We start from the raw sequence: 12122 nt of genomic DNA, 5'->3' as shown, positions 1-12122 counted from the left end.
GAGGAAGATTCCAAAGGGGTGAGTGCCAGGACACAACCTTGTCAAAAAGATCAAGAAACTTTTGAAGCAGCAGCCACTTGACAGTGAACACACTTCAGTGTGAAGAAGCAAGCGTTCAAACCCTTCATCATTAACTTGGCATAACTGTCGAAATGTTCTGCTATTCAATGGGTAAGCTTTAATTTTGTTAATAGCAGATATTTCAAGAGTCATGCGTGAGAAAGGTCGCTGGCTGAGGTTTCTGGCTGCGAGGCGTTGATGGTGAATTACACAGTGGATTGTAAACAGACTTGGAATTTCTTTTTTCATAAACCAGCATGGTGATCGGTCATATATGGTCTTCTACCTGTTGCACAAGAAATCATGTCGCTAATCAGAATACTTTTATCCTCAATATACATTTTGAGCTTGTCGTAGATTGTTTCTACGCTGAGATTTGTTTTTTTTAACATTTTACTGAAGAGAATCTCTTCATAAACTTTTTCATTTTTGATAAACCATACATATGCCATTAGCAATGTCTCATTGCCTTGCACAATTGACGCACCCATTTGTATCCCAAACTCTGTTTTTTGTAGCTCTGTGCATAGATGTCTTCACTCATTTCATCAATACAATGAGTTACAGAGTTATTGGATAATCAATAGATACTTTATTGATCCCAAAGTAAATTACAGTGTCACAGTAGATTATAAGTGCACAGATATACAAATATTAGAAGAGAAGTAAGAAAGAATTAAAAAATAAGTTACCTTAAACAGTCTAAGATCACTTCTCCGGCTGTAGGTTGACTCATTATTGAGCCTATTGGTCGAGGGTAAGAATGACCTCATATAGCAGCACAGTTGTCTTAGTCTGTTACGAAAAGTGCTCCTCTGTTCAGCCAAGGTGGCATGCAGAGAGTGAGAAACTTTGCCCAGAATTGCCAGAATTTTCCGTAGGGTCCTTTGTTCTAACACAAGCTCCAGTGTGTCCAGTTTGACTCCTATAACAGAGCCAGCCTTTCTAATCAGTTTATTGAGCCTGTTGGCGTCACCCGTGTTGATGCCATTGCCCCAGCACACCACCACATAGAAAATTGTACTGGTGACAACAGACTGGTAGAACATTACTCAGAGGAAAGAAAATATTTTAAAATACTGATATCCATCTTGAGAACAGCGGTGAGCACTTCTGATACAGCAGGCCTTATTAATCTTTCACCCATTGTATGAGATCTTCCACACTTTGCTGTCATTTTGGAAATGTTATAAGAAGCAATGAGATCACTGTCAGGGTCATGTTTAGCTTTCTTGGCAAATGACTCGAGTGTGTAACACTTTTTAAATGCTTCTTTCATCTTCTGGAATTGAGTAATGCCAGAAGTAGCCTTTTCAGGGTGTCTGTTACAGAAGTGTTCCTGCAATCTTGATGGTTTCATGTCTTCATTAGACAGTACAGTATCACAAATAAGACACATGGGGTGTCGCTGACTGGACAGGAATGGAATAAAACCATACTCTAGGTATGTAACATTGTACTGACGCACTTTCTATAGTTTCTGTTTCTCGGCAGGATTAGAATTCAGCCTGATTGAGATCACGCCATATGTATTTATCCATCATTAACGGGGCTAGATTAAAGTAAACTTAACACCAAATGTGAATGCGTATCGGATGTTGACAACGGCTGCAAGTTGACAGAGTCAGTCAGGTCTTGTGTCACTTACTGCTCTCCACCCAAGAATCTTGAACCCCCCCTGGAGATTTCTACTTTCCCACACACCCCCTTAGGACATATAACTGCCCCCATTGCAGATATCCCACCTCTCCCGGACATGGTGGTGAGGGGGTGAGAAGGACATGTAACTGCCCCCTTTGGGAATCACCGCTCTAAGCTGGTGGTCAGGGACATGGTGGTGAGGGGGTGAGAAGGACATATAACCTCCCCCATTGGGAATCACCGCTCTAAGCTGGTGGTCAGGGACATGGTGGTGAGGGGGTGAGAAGGAACACAGGAAACTGGAACTATCTGGATGGGCTGGTGGGCCTGTATCCAGACTGATTTGCTCAAAGATTGTACCCAGACAACATATTACTTTATTTTCGCAAGTGAAAGGATAGTGTCTCAGAGTGGGGTGGTTTAGAAACCCAGGGTGACCCAGTCCCAACTCCAGACATTTCTTCCTTGAAAAAACAGGTTCTGGCCTTAAACAGGCCTCAAACAGGCCTCAACTTGGACTACAGTTCCCAGAGGGCTCCGCGTCGCACGCCGCTCTCATGATCAACACACTCTTGGGCAGGGCAGGAACTGCGGGAAATATGGATGATTGCGGATTGGTCCTCCGCCTACACCCGCCTCCCCCATGATGAAGTTCATTGGACCGCATGACTGTCAATCTCTACGTCACCGGGCCGGGGATCGTTTCGAGTATGAGCGGAGTAGAGAGTCAGGTGAGTGAAGTAGGTCGGGAGGCGTGGAGGGAGGTGGAGTGGGGAGGAGAGAGAGAGAGAGGGAGAGACGGAGGAGGGAGAAAGATAAAGGAAGATGGGTGGGAAGCGGAGAGGGAAGAGGTAGGGAGGGAGGGAAAGAAAGATGGAGGGAGAGGAGGAAGAGATGGAGGAGGGTGGGAGGGAGAGAGAGATGAAGGAGAGGAGGAGGAGTGATAGAGGAGGGGAGGGAAATGCAGAACAGAGAAGTGACAGGGGAGAGGAGGAGGAGACAGTAGGAAGGCGAGAGAGCGAGGGAAAGAGGGAGCAGTAAAAGAGAGGCAAAGGTAGAGAGAGAGGGAGTGACCGAGAAAGAAGGCACTCGGGAAATGAGAGGAGGGAGAGAATGAAAAGAGAGGGTGAAGGAGAAAATGAAGAGAAGGAGAGGGAGAAGATCAGAGGAAGCAGGAGATAAGGGAAGGTGTAAATGAAATAGTAAAGTGCTCAGATAATGGCCTGGTGTATTCTCCGTCAGGGATGACTATGGTGGTTGAGTTCATTGCTGGATCCTTGGGCAGTCAGGGTATCAAGTGGGGCTTTGAGGTGGGAGACCATCCATAACTGGTACAAGGCTGGTGTAGGGTTCTGAGTTGGATGATCAGCCATGATCATACTGAATGGCGATGCAGGCTCGAAAGGCCGAATGGCCTACTCCTGCACCTATTTTCTATGTTTCTATGTAACCTTGGTTACTGGCGGAGTGTTTCTGGAGGCCAGAATCTTCCAGCTCTGGGCAGTCTATGGCTGGCAACTCCCTTCCTCGTGTTCTGGTGGAAAAAGACAGAGTTTCTCTGGATGCTTGTGCCTGAATCTTTATGATATTTTATTTATCTTGTCCCGTGTGCAAAAAGCCAGATGGTTCGAGTGACTGACCGCCACTTTCAACCGATAGGTAGAAGCTCTGTAAATCACTCCTTACAATGGTCACATCAATCCTAATGATAATTATTCCCCCCTTTCTCCCTAAAGGTCTGAAGAAGGTAGCATAAACCTTTCTCCTTCCATTCCCCATGTGGGTACCCTCTCACCCCTTCTCTTTACACCTGCCCATCACCTGCTGGCTCCCCTCCTGACCCCCTTTGTTCCATGGGCCACTATCCTCTCCGATCAGATTCATAGAAACATAGAAAATAGGTGCAGGAGTAGGCCATTCGGCCCTTCGAGCCTGCACTGCCATTTATTATGATCATGGCTGATCCTCCAACTCAGAACCCTGCCCCAGCCTTCCCTCCATACCCCCGACCCCCGTAGCCACAAGGGCCATATCTAACTCCCTCTTAAATATAGCCAATGAACTGGCCTCAACAGTTTCCTGTGGCAGAGAATTCCACAGATTCACCAATCTCTGTGTGAAGAAGTTTTTCCTAATCTCGGTCCTAAAAGGCTTCCCCTCTATCCTCAAACTGTGGCCCCTCGTTCTGGATTCCTCTGACTTCAGCCACCTTCCTTCTCACTTCATCTTCCCCTACCCCACGCAGCCACCCACTTACCTCCTCACCTGGTCTCACCTTCAATTCCACCTCCCCCCCCCCACCTTCTTATTCTGGCTTCTGCCCCTTTCCAGAGCTGGGAATCCTGAGCCGCACACACAGAATGCTGGAGGAACTCAGCAGGTCAGGCAGCGTCTGTGGGATGAATAAACAGTTTCCACCTGAGTCCCTTCATGAGGGCTGGCTTCTCCCTGTTGTTTACCAGTCTGGATGCAGGCTCTCACAAGCACGAAAAAATCTACAGATGCCGGAAATCTAAAGCAACACACACACACACACACACACACAAAATGCTGGAGGAACTCAGCAGGTCAGGCGGCAGCGATGGAAAAGAGTAAACAGTCGACGTTTCGGGCCCAGACTCTTCGTCAGTTCTGTAAAATGATCTGTCACCTTGGAGGGTTGGGACTTGAGACATGGAAGGTTCCTCCCCTGGCCCCCACCCACAGCTTGCTGAGTTCCTGTCGCAGGTCATATGTTGCTCCCCATGCTGAAGATTGTCCTTACAATCTGGTAGCGTCTAATGGGGTTGTAACAAAACAATGCTCTCCTTCACTACGGACAGATGCACGCAGCATTTCGGAATCACTGGTACTGTGCAAGTCCTGGCTATTTAGCACAGTACTGTTCAAACTCCTTACACACTGTGGCAAGGGTCAAACACCGATCACTTCGGCACCGTGCTGTAGATGGAGGGCTAGGGCTTGGAGGGATAGGGGCTGAGAGCAGGAACTTTGGACGAGGTGGGCTCAATAAGGGCATCGAAGTACGGGGAGAAGGACGATGTTTCCTTTTTAAATCTTTTTATTGAGTAAGTATACAAAAAAGGTAAGCCATATAAACATTAATACAAAGTTAAAGTATAATAAAATTCCAAAAGATATCAATACCAAAAAGAAAATACTACAATGTAATTTAAGCATAAGAAACCAAGATAACATAATAGTATACTAAATTTTATATATATCAATGGGAAAAAAAAGAAAAAAAAAACCCCAAAAAAAAACCCACCGTGCAGCTAACTAAAAGCAAAGCAAAGCAATGGGCTAACTTGAAACCAAACAGAGTTAAACTTAAAATCACGTCCTCAATCCCGACCTCCATTAAAAACAGTGAAAAAAAAACAAGAAGGGTAAATATTACATTAAATGAAAATATCGAATAAAAGGTCCCCAAATCTGTTCAAATTTAAATGAAGAATCATAAAGGTTACTTCTAATTTTCTCCAAATTCAAACATAAAATCGTCTGAGAAAACTGATGTTTCCTATAGTGGGGGAGTCTAGGACCAGAGGACACAGACAGTGAATGTGGAGAGGATGTTTCCTATAGTGGGGGAGTCTAGGACCAGAGGACACAGATAGAGTGGATGTGGAGAGGATGTTTCCTATAGTGGGGGAGTCTAGGACCAGAGGACACAGATAGAGTGGATGTGGAGAGGATGTTTCCTATAGTGGGGGAGTCTAGGACCAGAGGACACAGATAGAGTGGATGTGGAGAGGATGTTTCCTACAGTGGGTGAGTCTAGGACCAGAGGGCACAGATAGAATGGATGTGGAGAGGATGTTTCCTACAGTGGGGGAGTCTAGGACCAGAGGGCACAAATAGAATGGATGTGAAGAGGATGTTTCCCATGGTGGGGGAGTGTAGGACCAGAGGGCACAGATAGAGTGGATGTGGAGAGGATGTTTCCTATAGTGGGGGAGTCTAGGACCAGAGGGCACAGATGGAGTGGATGTGGAGAGGATGTTTCCTATCATGGGGGAGTCTAGGACCAGAGGGCACAGACAGAGTGGAAGTGGAGAGGATGTTTCCTATAGTGGGGGAGTCTAGGACCAGAGGACACAGATAGAGTGGATGTGGAGAGGATGTTTCCTATAGTGGGGGAGTCTAGGACCAGAGGGCACAGATAGAGTGGATGTGGAGAGGATATTTCCTACATTGAGAGAGTCTAGGACCAGACGCCAGAGTCTCAGAAAGCAAGGATGTCCCTGTAGAGATGTGGAGGAATTTCTTTTGACAGATCGTGGTGAATCTGTAGAAATCATTGCCACAGACTTCTGTGCAATCCACGTCACAGGGTATATTTAAAGCGGAGGTTGATTAATGTGTCAAAGGTTACGGGGAGAAGGCAGGAGAATGGGGTTGAGAAGGATAATAAGTTAGCGATGGTGGAACTGCCGAGCAGATTTGATGGGCTGAATAGCCTAATTCTCCACCCCTGTTAATTTTATAAACCTGTAAGGTAACGTCCCAGCCTCTTTTACTTTAGGGAAAACGGTCTGTTTAATCTGTGGTTATGACTAAGATGGAGAAAGTAGGTTCTGTGGTTACAGTGTTTATGTGGGTCATTGTGAATTCTCCCGGGATGAGGTCAGGGTTGAATCGGAGGCTACCTCCGCACTCTAAGTAAATAAACAGAAGCCAGCCTGGTGAAAGTATTTCTTGTTCCGCTCAGGTGAAAGCAATGAAGAGCGTGCGATTGAACAATGGCGTCGAGATGCCTCTGGTGGGGCTGGGCACCTTCAAGCTGAGGGGGTACGAGGCTGTGTACCAGGCGCTGGACGCGGCTCTGGCGCATGGCTACCGCTCCTTCGACACGGCCAGCGTCTACCAGAACGAGGCGGACATCGGCAAAGCCCTGAGGGACCTCCTCCCCCGGCACGGGCTGTCCCGGCGGGACCTGTTCATCACGAGCAAGCTGTCCCCCAGGGACCACGGGCGCGAGGCGGAGGCAGGCTGCCTGCGGAGCCTGGAGGCTCTGGACTGCGGGTACTTGGACCTCTACCTGATCCACTGGCCTGGCAAGCAGGGCCACAAGAGCGAAGACGCCCGCCATCCAGCCTGGCGCCAAGAAAGCTGGCAGGCACTGGAGAGGTTGTATGGCAGTGGGGCCTTCCGGGCCATCGGAGTGTCGAACTACACAGTGGGCCACCTGCAAGAACTCCTGGCCAGCTGTCAGGTCAGGCCAGCTGTGCTCCAAGTGGAATATCACCCCCGGCTGGTGCAGGAGGAGCTCCTGGCCTTCTGCACGGCCAACGGCATCCATTTGCAGGCCTACTCCTCCTTGGGCACCGGCTGCCTGCTCACAGAGCCCACGGTCCAAGCTCTGGCCGCCAGCTACGGCAGAACTCCGGCCCAGGTGTTGCTGCGGTGGGCCCTGCAGCAGGAGATTGGTGTCATTCCCAAGTCGTCGCATCCCGAGCGGATTGCCCAGAATATCCAGCTTTTCGATTTTGTTCTCAGCGAGGAGGACATGGGGGTCCTGAAGCGGATGCACACAGACACATGGTACTGCTGGGATCCCCGGCTCGTGGTGTGAGTGTGTGCGTTCGCTGGGCTCACAGCACCCTGGTCAGTCCGTCTTGCTCACAAGGCCTTGGACACACTGCACCTTAATCTCCAGCATGTCGTGGGAATGAGAAAACAGCGGATGTTTTGGGCCAAAACCTCTCTTCGGGACTGGAAAGGAAGGGGGAATAAAACGTTGGCGGGGGGCTTGGGTTGAGGAGAAGGAGGATAGCTAGTGTCACAAGTACTTGATGAAGGAGTCACAACTGCTGAGAGATTGAGTGAGGGAATTAACACGTGTCCAAATAACAGTTCCAAATCAAAAAATGTATGTTCGATCCTTTATTACAAAACCAAATGATCAAAAATAGTGATTAAAACCTAACAATACTAGCGTAACAACAGCAGAATTAGTGGTCAATAAAAAATCTCCATTCGCTGCTCACCCCTCTCTAACTAAACTAACAGCACAAAACTGTGAGCACGTGCTCTTGGCTTCTACCACACCCCAACCCCGTGACAAAGTACCGTAACCCATGATTAAAAACACAACGCAAAATACAACAGAGACAAACAGACAGAAAATAGATACATAGCTCCTACATCGAGAAAGTGATGGGTGAAGCCGGGTGGGTGGGAAAGGTAAAGGGCCGGAGAGGAAGGAATCCGATAGAAGAGACCGGACCATGGGAGAAAGGGGAGGAGAGACACCAGGGGGAGGTGAGAAGAGGGAAGAGGTTGTCTGTTGTATCAATTGCGGCCTCCTCTACATTGGTGAGACTCGTCATAAACTGGGGGACCACTCTGTCAAACACCTCTGCTCCATCCGCCAGAAGTGGCCAAACATTTAAATTCCTATTCCCATTCCTGTTCCAACATGCCAGTCAATGGCTTCCTGTTGTGCCAAGATGAAGCCACCCTCGGGTTGGAGGAGCAGCACCTTATAGGTCTGGGTAGCCTCCAACTTGATGGCATGAATATCGATTTCTCCTTCTGGTAAAAAAAATCTTAAATTCTCTACTCCTTCTATTCCCCACTCTGGCCTCTTACCTCTTCTCCTCATCTGCCTATCACCCTCCCCCCCTCCCCAGGTTCTTCTCCTTCCCTTCTCCCACGGTCCACTCTCCTCTCCTATCACACTCCTTCCTCTCCAGCCCATTACTTTCCACCCACCTGGCTTCACCTCTCACCTTCGAGCTGTCCTCCTTCGCCCACTCCCCCCACCTGGCATCTTCCGCCTTCCTGTTCAGTCCTGGTGAAGGGTCTCAGCCCAAAATGTTCCAGGACATCAAAATCTAATTCAATCCACTGTAATTTTTGTAAAGAACTACATGGGAACCACGATATAGAAATTCAGGATTGTTTACTGTCATTTTGTGTGCACAAGAACTTGTAACTCTGAGTCTGATACAGCACAAAAACACAATAAAATAAAACATAATTAAAAATTACACAAATATAAATACATAAGATCGCTTACAGTTTTGTGGAAAAGGCCTAGGGTGCTTAAGATTTTTGCACAGTACTGGTGTAATTTTATGTATCACACTGTACTGCTATCACACGAAAATAAATCATGACGTGTACGAGTGATGATTCTGATTCTGATCTGGGTCTCTATTGTGGACTGAGAGTGGGAAGGGGGCAGGGAGAGGGGAATCATGGTTGGGTAAAGGGGAAGGGAGAGGGGAGGGAGCAGGAAGCACCAGGGAGACATTCTGTAATGATCAATAAACCAATTGTTTGGAATCAAATGACCTTGCCTGGTGTCTCAGGGCTGGGTGTGTCTGTACCCACCCCTGACACTCCTTCTCTGCCACCTGTCCCACACCCCTCCCACTCCACCACCCTCACCATTCCCAACATCCTTTGCTCAAAGGTACATTTAATGTCAGAGCAATGTATATAATGTATGTCCTGAAATGCTTTTTCTTTGCAAACATCCACGAAAACAGAGAAGTGCCCCAAAGAATGAACAAGTCAAACATGAAAACCCCAAAGTCCCCCCCAGCTCCCCCCCCATGCGTAAGTGGCAGCAAGTAACAATCCCCCCTCCCACCGTCAAAAAAAAGCATCATCACCCGCCACCGGGCACTCAAGCGTGAACAAAGCAATAGTGAAGACACAGACTTGCAGTTACCCCAAAGACCTGGCGTTTACCCTGGTATCTGACATACCGCAGATTCTCTCTCTCTCCCTAATAAGTCTCCATTTGCTCCCACCGGATTTACAAATTCGTTCCCCACTCAACAGTGACAAATATAGTAATGTGCAAAAATCTCAGATACCCTTAGTATACTGTATGTGCCTGAGACTTTTGCATAGTTCTGTATTTGTAAGTCAAAATGGTGTGAGGCTTGGAGGACTGGAGGGGTTGGCTGTTGAGTTGCTGCCACGGTTCCTGTCTGGGGTACACTCTGGCCTGGGGGGCTGATCGGATGGTGTCGGGCCTCCTGAGCGTTTTTGAAACCACACTCACCTGGGCAGGTGGAGGCTGTCCCATCACGCTGGTGAGGTGCCCCAGAGGGAAGCAGGTTCACAGGGTAACTGAGACAGAAGACTCCGATTACTAGTTAGCGCGTTAACCATTTAATAACAGACGTTCGACCAAACCTAAGTGGAACATTGAAGTTTCATGATGTGTGCTGGCAATATCGGAACCCCAGTGCACAGACTCTGATGTAGAGCTGGTGACGAGAGTTTATCCATGATAATTCCCATTGGAGATCGGCGGCTCGGCCAAGCGACACCGCGAGACGTAACGTTCTCAAAACTAAGCATTAGTGCTAATCAGGCATCCACTTAAATAACACAAGTAACGCAGAATCCCTGATTTTATTGAAATAAACTTAAGAAGTTTAAACAGAGAGTACCGGGAGACTGCTTTACAAGGTGTTGGTCTGTTGAGGAAAAACACAAAGAAATCTAAACGATTAATAAATCTTGTTAAACAACAATTAACCAATTCAAACAACAGGAATTCTGCAGATGCTGGAAATTCAAGCAACACACAGCAAAAGTGCTGGTGAATGCAGCAGGCCAGGCAGCATCACTAGGAAGAGGTACAGTCGACGTTTCGGGCCGAGACCCTTCGTCAGGACTAACTGAAGGAAGAGCTAGTAAGAGATTTGAGAGGGGGAGGGGGAGATCCAAAACGACGAAGAGTCTCGGCCTGAAACGTCGACTGTACCTCTTCCTAGAGATGCTGCCTGGCCTGCTGAATTAACCAATTCAAGTACTCTAAAAAACCTGAGCCCAACGGTCTCTGGCTCCCCTTACAGGCCCGAAGAGCTCATTACACTCAGTTTCAAAAACGATGGCACTAAACATTCAGTAACACTTTAAACACAACAGGTCCTTAATTAAGTCTCCCCTAGTTAACACAACTACAAAACTAAACATTCAACAGATACTTAGCTGAGAGTGCGTGTGGGCCCCCCACCCCATATCTGCCACATACTTTCCCAGTTGTTCCCGAGCACTGGTGGTGACCCCTGTGTGAAGAGTTGCCCCTGAAGACAAAGGACGAGCCAGCCAGACTCTCACACATCCTATTCTTATACCCCCGAGGCGCGGGGAACTGGACATCAGTGCTGTGGTAACCATTGGGAAAGAGCCACTGCATCCCTCGTCCGGGCCAATCAGCGACTGGCACAGCGGAGGCAGCATAAACTGACCTCAGTAGATGCTGGATGGACTTTGGGGTGCTAGGGAGCAAGTTACTCACCTCTGTGTGAACCAAATGGCTTCTGTCATGATCGTATAGAACTGTGCAAAGTACACTAGATATATAGCCAGGGTGTCTAAGACCTTTACAGAGAACTGTATTTGTCAATGTGGAGCGGAGAGTGAGTTTGTAAATCTGGCGGGAGTAAAGGATGTTGGGAATGGTGAGGGTGGGGCGCCGTGGGAGGGGTGTGGGACAGGGGGCAGAGAAGGAGTGTCAGGGGTGGGTACAGACACACCCAGCCCTGAGACACCAGGCAAGGTCATTTGATTCCAAACAATTGGTTTATTGATCATTACAGAATGTCTCTCTGGTGCTTCCCGCTCCCTCCCCTCTCCCTTCCCCTTTTCCCAGCCATGATTCCCCTCTCCCTGCTCCCTTCCCACTCTCAGTCCACAATAGAGACCCAGATCAGAATGAAAAACCCAAAGTATTGGGTCTGTTGATGGAAAGATGGAGAAAGATGAAATAAATCTGCACGAAATTGGCTGGAAACACTCAGAAACACACGAGATTCTGCAGATGCTGGAAATCCAAAGCAACGCACACAAAATGCTGGGGGATCTCAGCAGGCCAGGCAGCAAATAGGGAGGGGAATGAGCAGGGATGGTGGGGTGGTCAGAGTGGGAGTGCATTAGGGCACTGTCGGGGTGGAAGATCCTGTACACTCCGCAATGCTCTCGTTAGCGTTGCCATTCCATCACTGCTGATTTACTATCCCTCTCAACCCCATTTCTCCTGCCTTCTCCCCAGAACATTTCACAGTCAAGAACCCATCAAAGATTCAAAAAACTTTAATGTCATTCTAACCGTACATCAGCTCTGCAGGGCAGAATGAGACAGCGTTTCTCAGGGGCAGTGCAATCATAACATAACAAACGCAACACTAAATAATAAACATAACAATAAATAGTAAAACACAACAGCCACATGTCATTTAAAATCAAGTTATAACTGTCCAGTGCAAGTTAAAAGTGTCCAAAGCAGAGTCAGGTAGAGCAGCTATTTAGCAGTCTGACTGCCTGTGGGAGGAAGCTGTTTAGTAGCCTTGTGGTTTTAGTTTTGATGCTCCTGTAACGTTTGCCTGATGGCAGAAGAACAAACAGTTCATGGAGAGGGTGTGAGGGGTCTTTAATGATGTACCGTG

The 12122-nt window shown here is 47.9% G+C and overlaps 1 protein-coding gene across 2 annotated transcripts; it reads left to right on the top strand.

The window, feature by feature from the left end:
• Positions 1-2390: 2390 nt before the first annotated feature.
• Positions 2391-7747, top strand: zgc:101765 (uncharacterized protein LOC450036 homolog). 2 transcript variants are annotated; one of them, XM_063036299.1, is made up of 2 exons: positions 2391-2432; positions 6416-7747. In XM_063036299.1, the coding sequence occupies exons 1-2, from the start codon at positions 2412-2414 to the stop codon at positions 7277-7279; spliced, it is 885 nt and encodes a 294-aa protein (XP_062892369.1). In that variant the 5' UTR covers positions 2391-2411; the 3' UTR covers positions 7280-7747. The 2 variants fall into 2 exon arrangements, with proteins under 2 accessions (XP_062892369.1, XP_062892370.1); XM_063036300.1 differs by lacking the exon at positions 2391-2432 and adding an exon at positions 2708-4769.
• Positions 7748-12122: the final 4375 nt, after the last annotated feature.

The sequence above is a fragment of the Mobula hypostoma genome, chromosome 30 (genome assembly GCF_963921235.1).
Source record: "Mobula hypostoma chromosome 30, sMobHyp1.1, whole genome shotgun sequence".
NCBI classification, from domain to species: Eukaryota; Metazoa; Chordata; class Chondrichthyes; order Myliobatiformes; family Myliobatidae; genus Mobula; species Mobula hypostoma.
The sequence above is the reverse complement of the archived record's forward strand: the minus strand, read 5'-3'. Positions and strand labels throughout refer to the sequence as shown.

Bases quoted from the DNA above. Each gene is read 5' to 3' on its own strand.
- zgc:101765 (XM_063036299.1), top strand. From the start codon at position 2,412: ATGAGCGGAGTAGAGAGTCAG. The intron at 2,433-6,415 runs GTGAGTGAAGTA...TGTTCCGCTCAG, and splicing joins TGAGCGGAGTAGAGAGTCAG to GTGAAAGCAATGAAGAGCGT.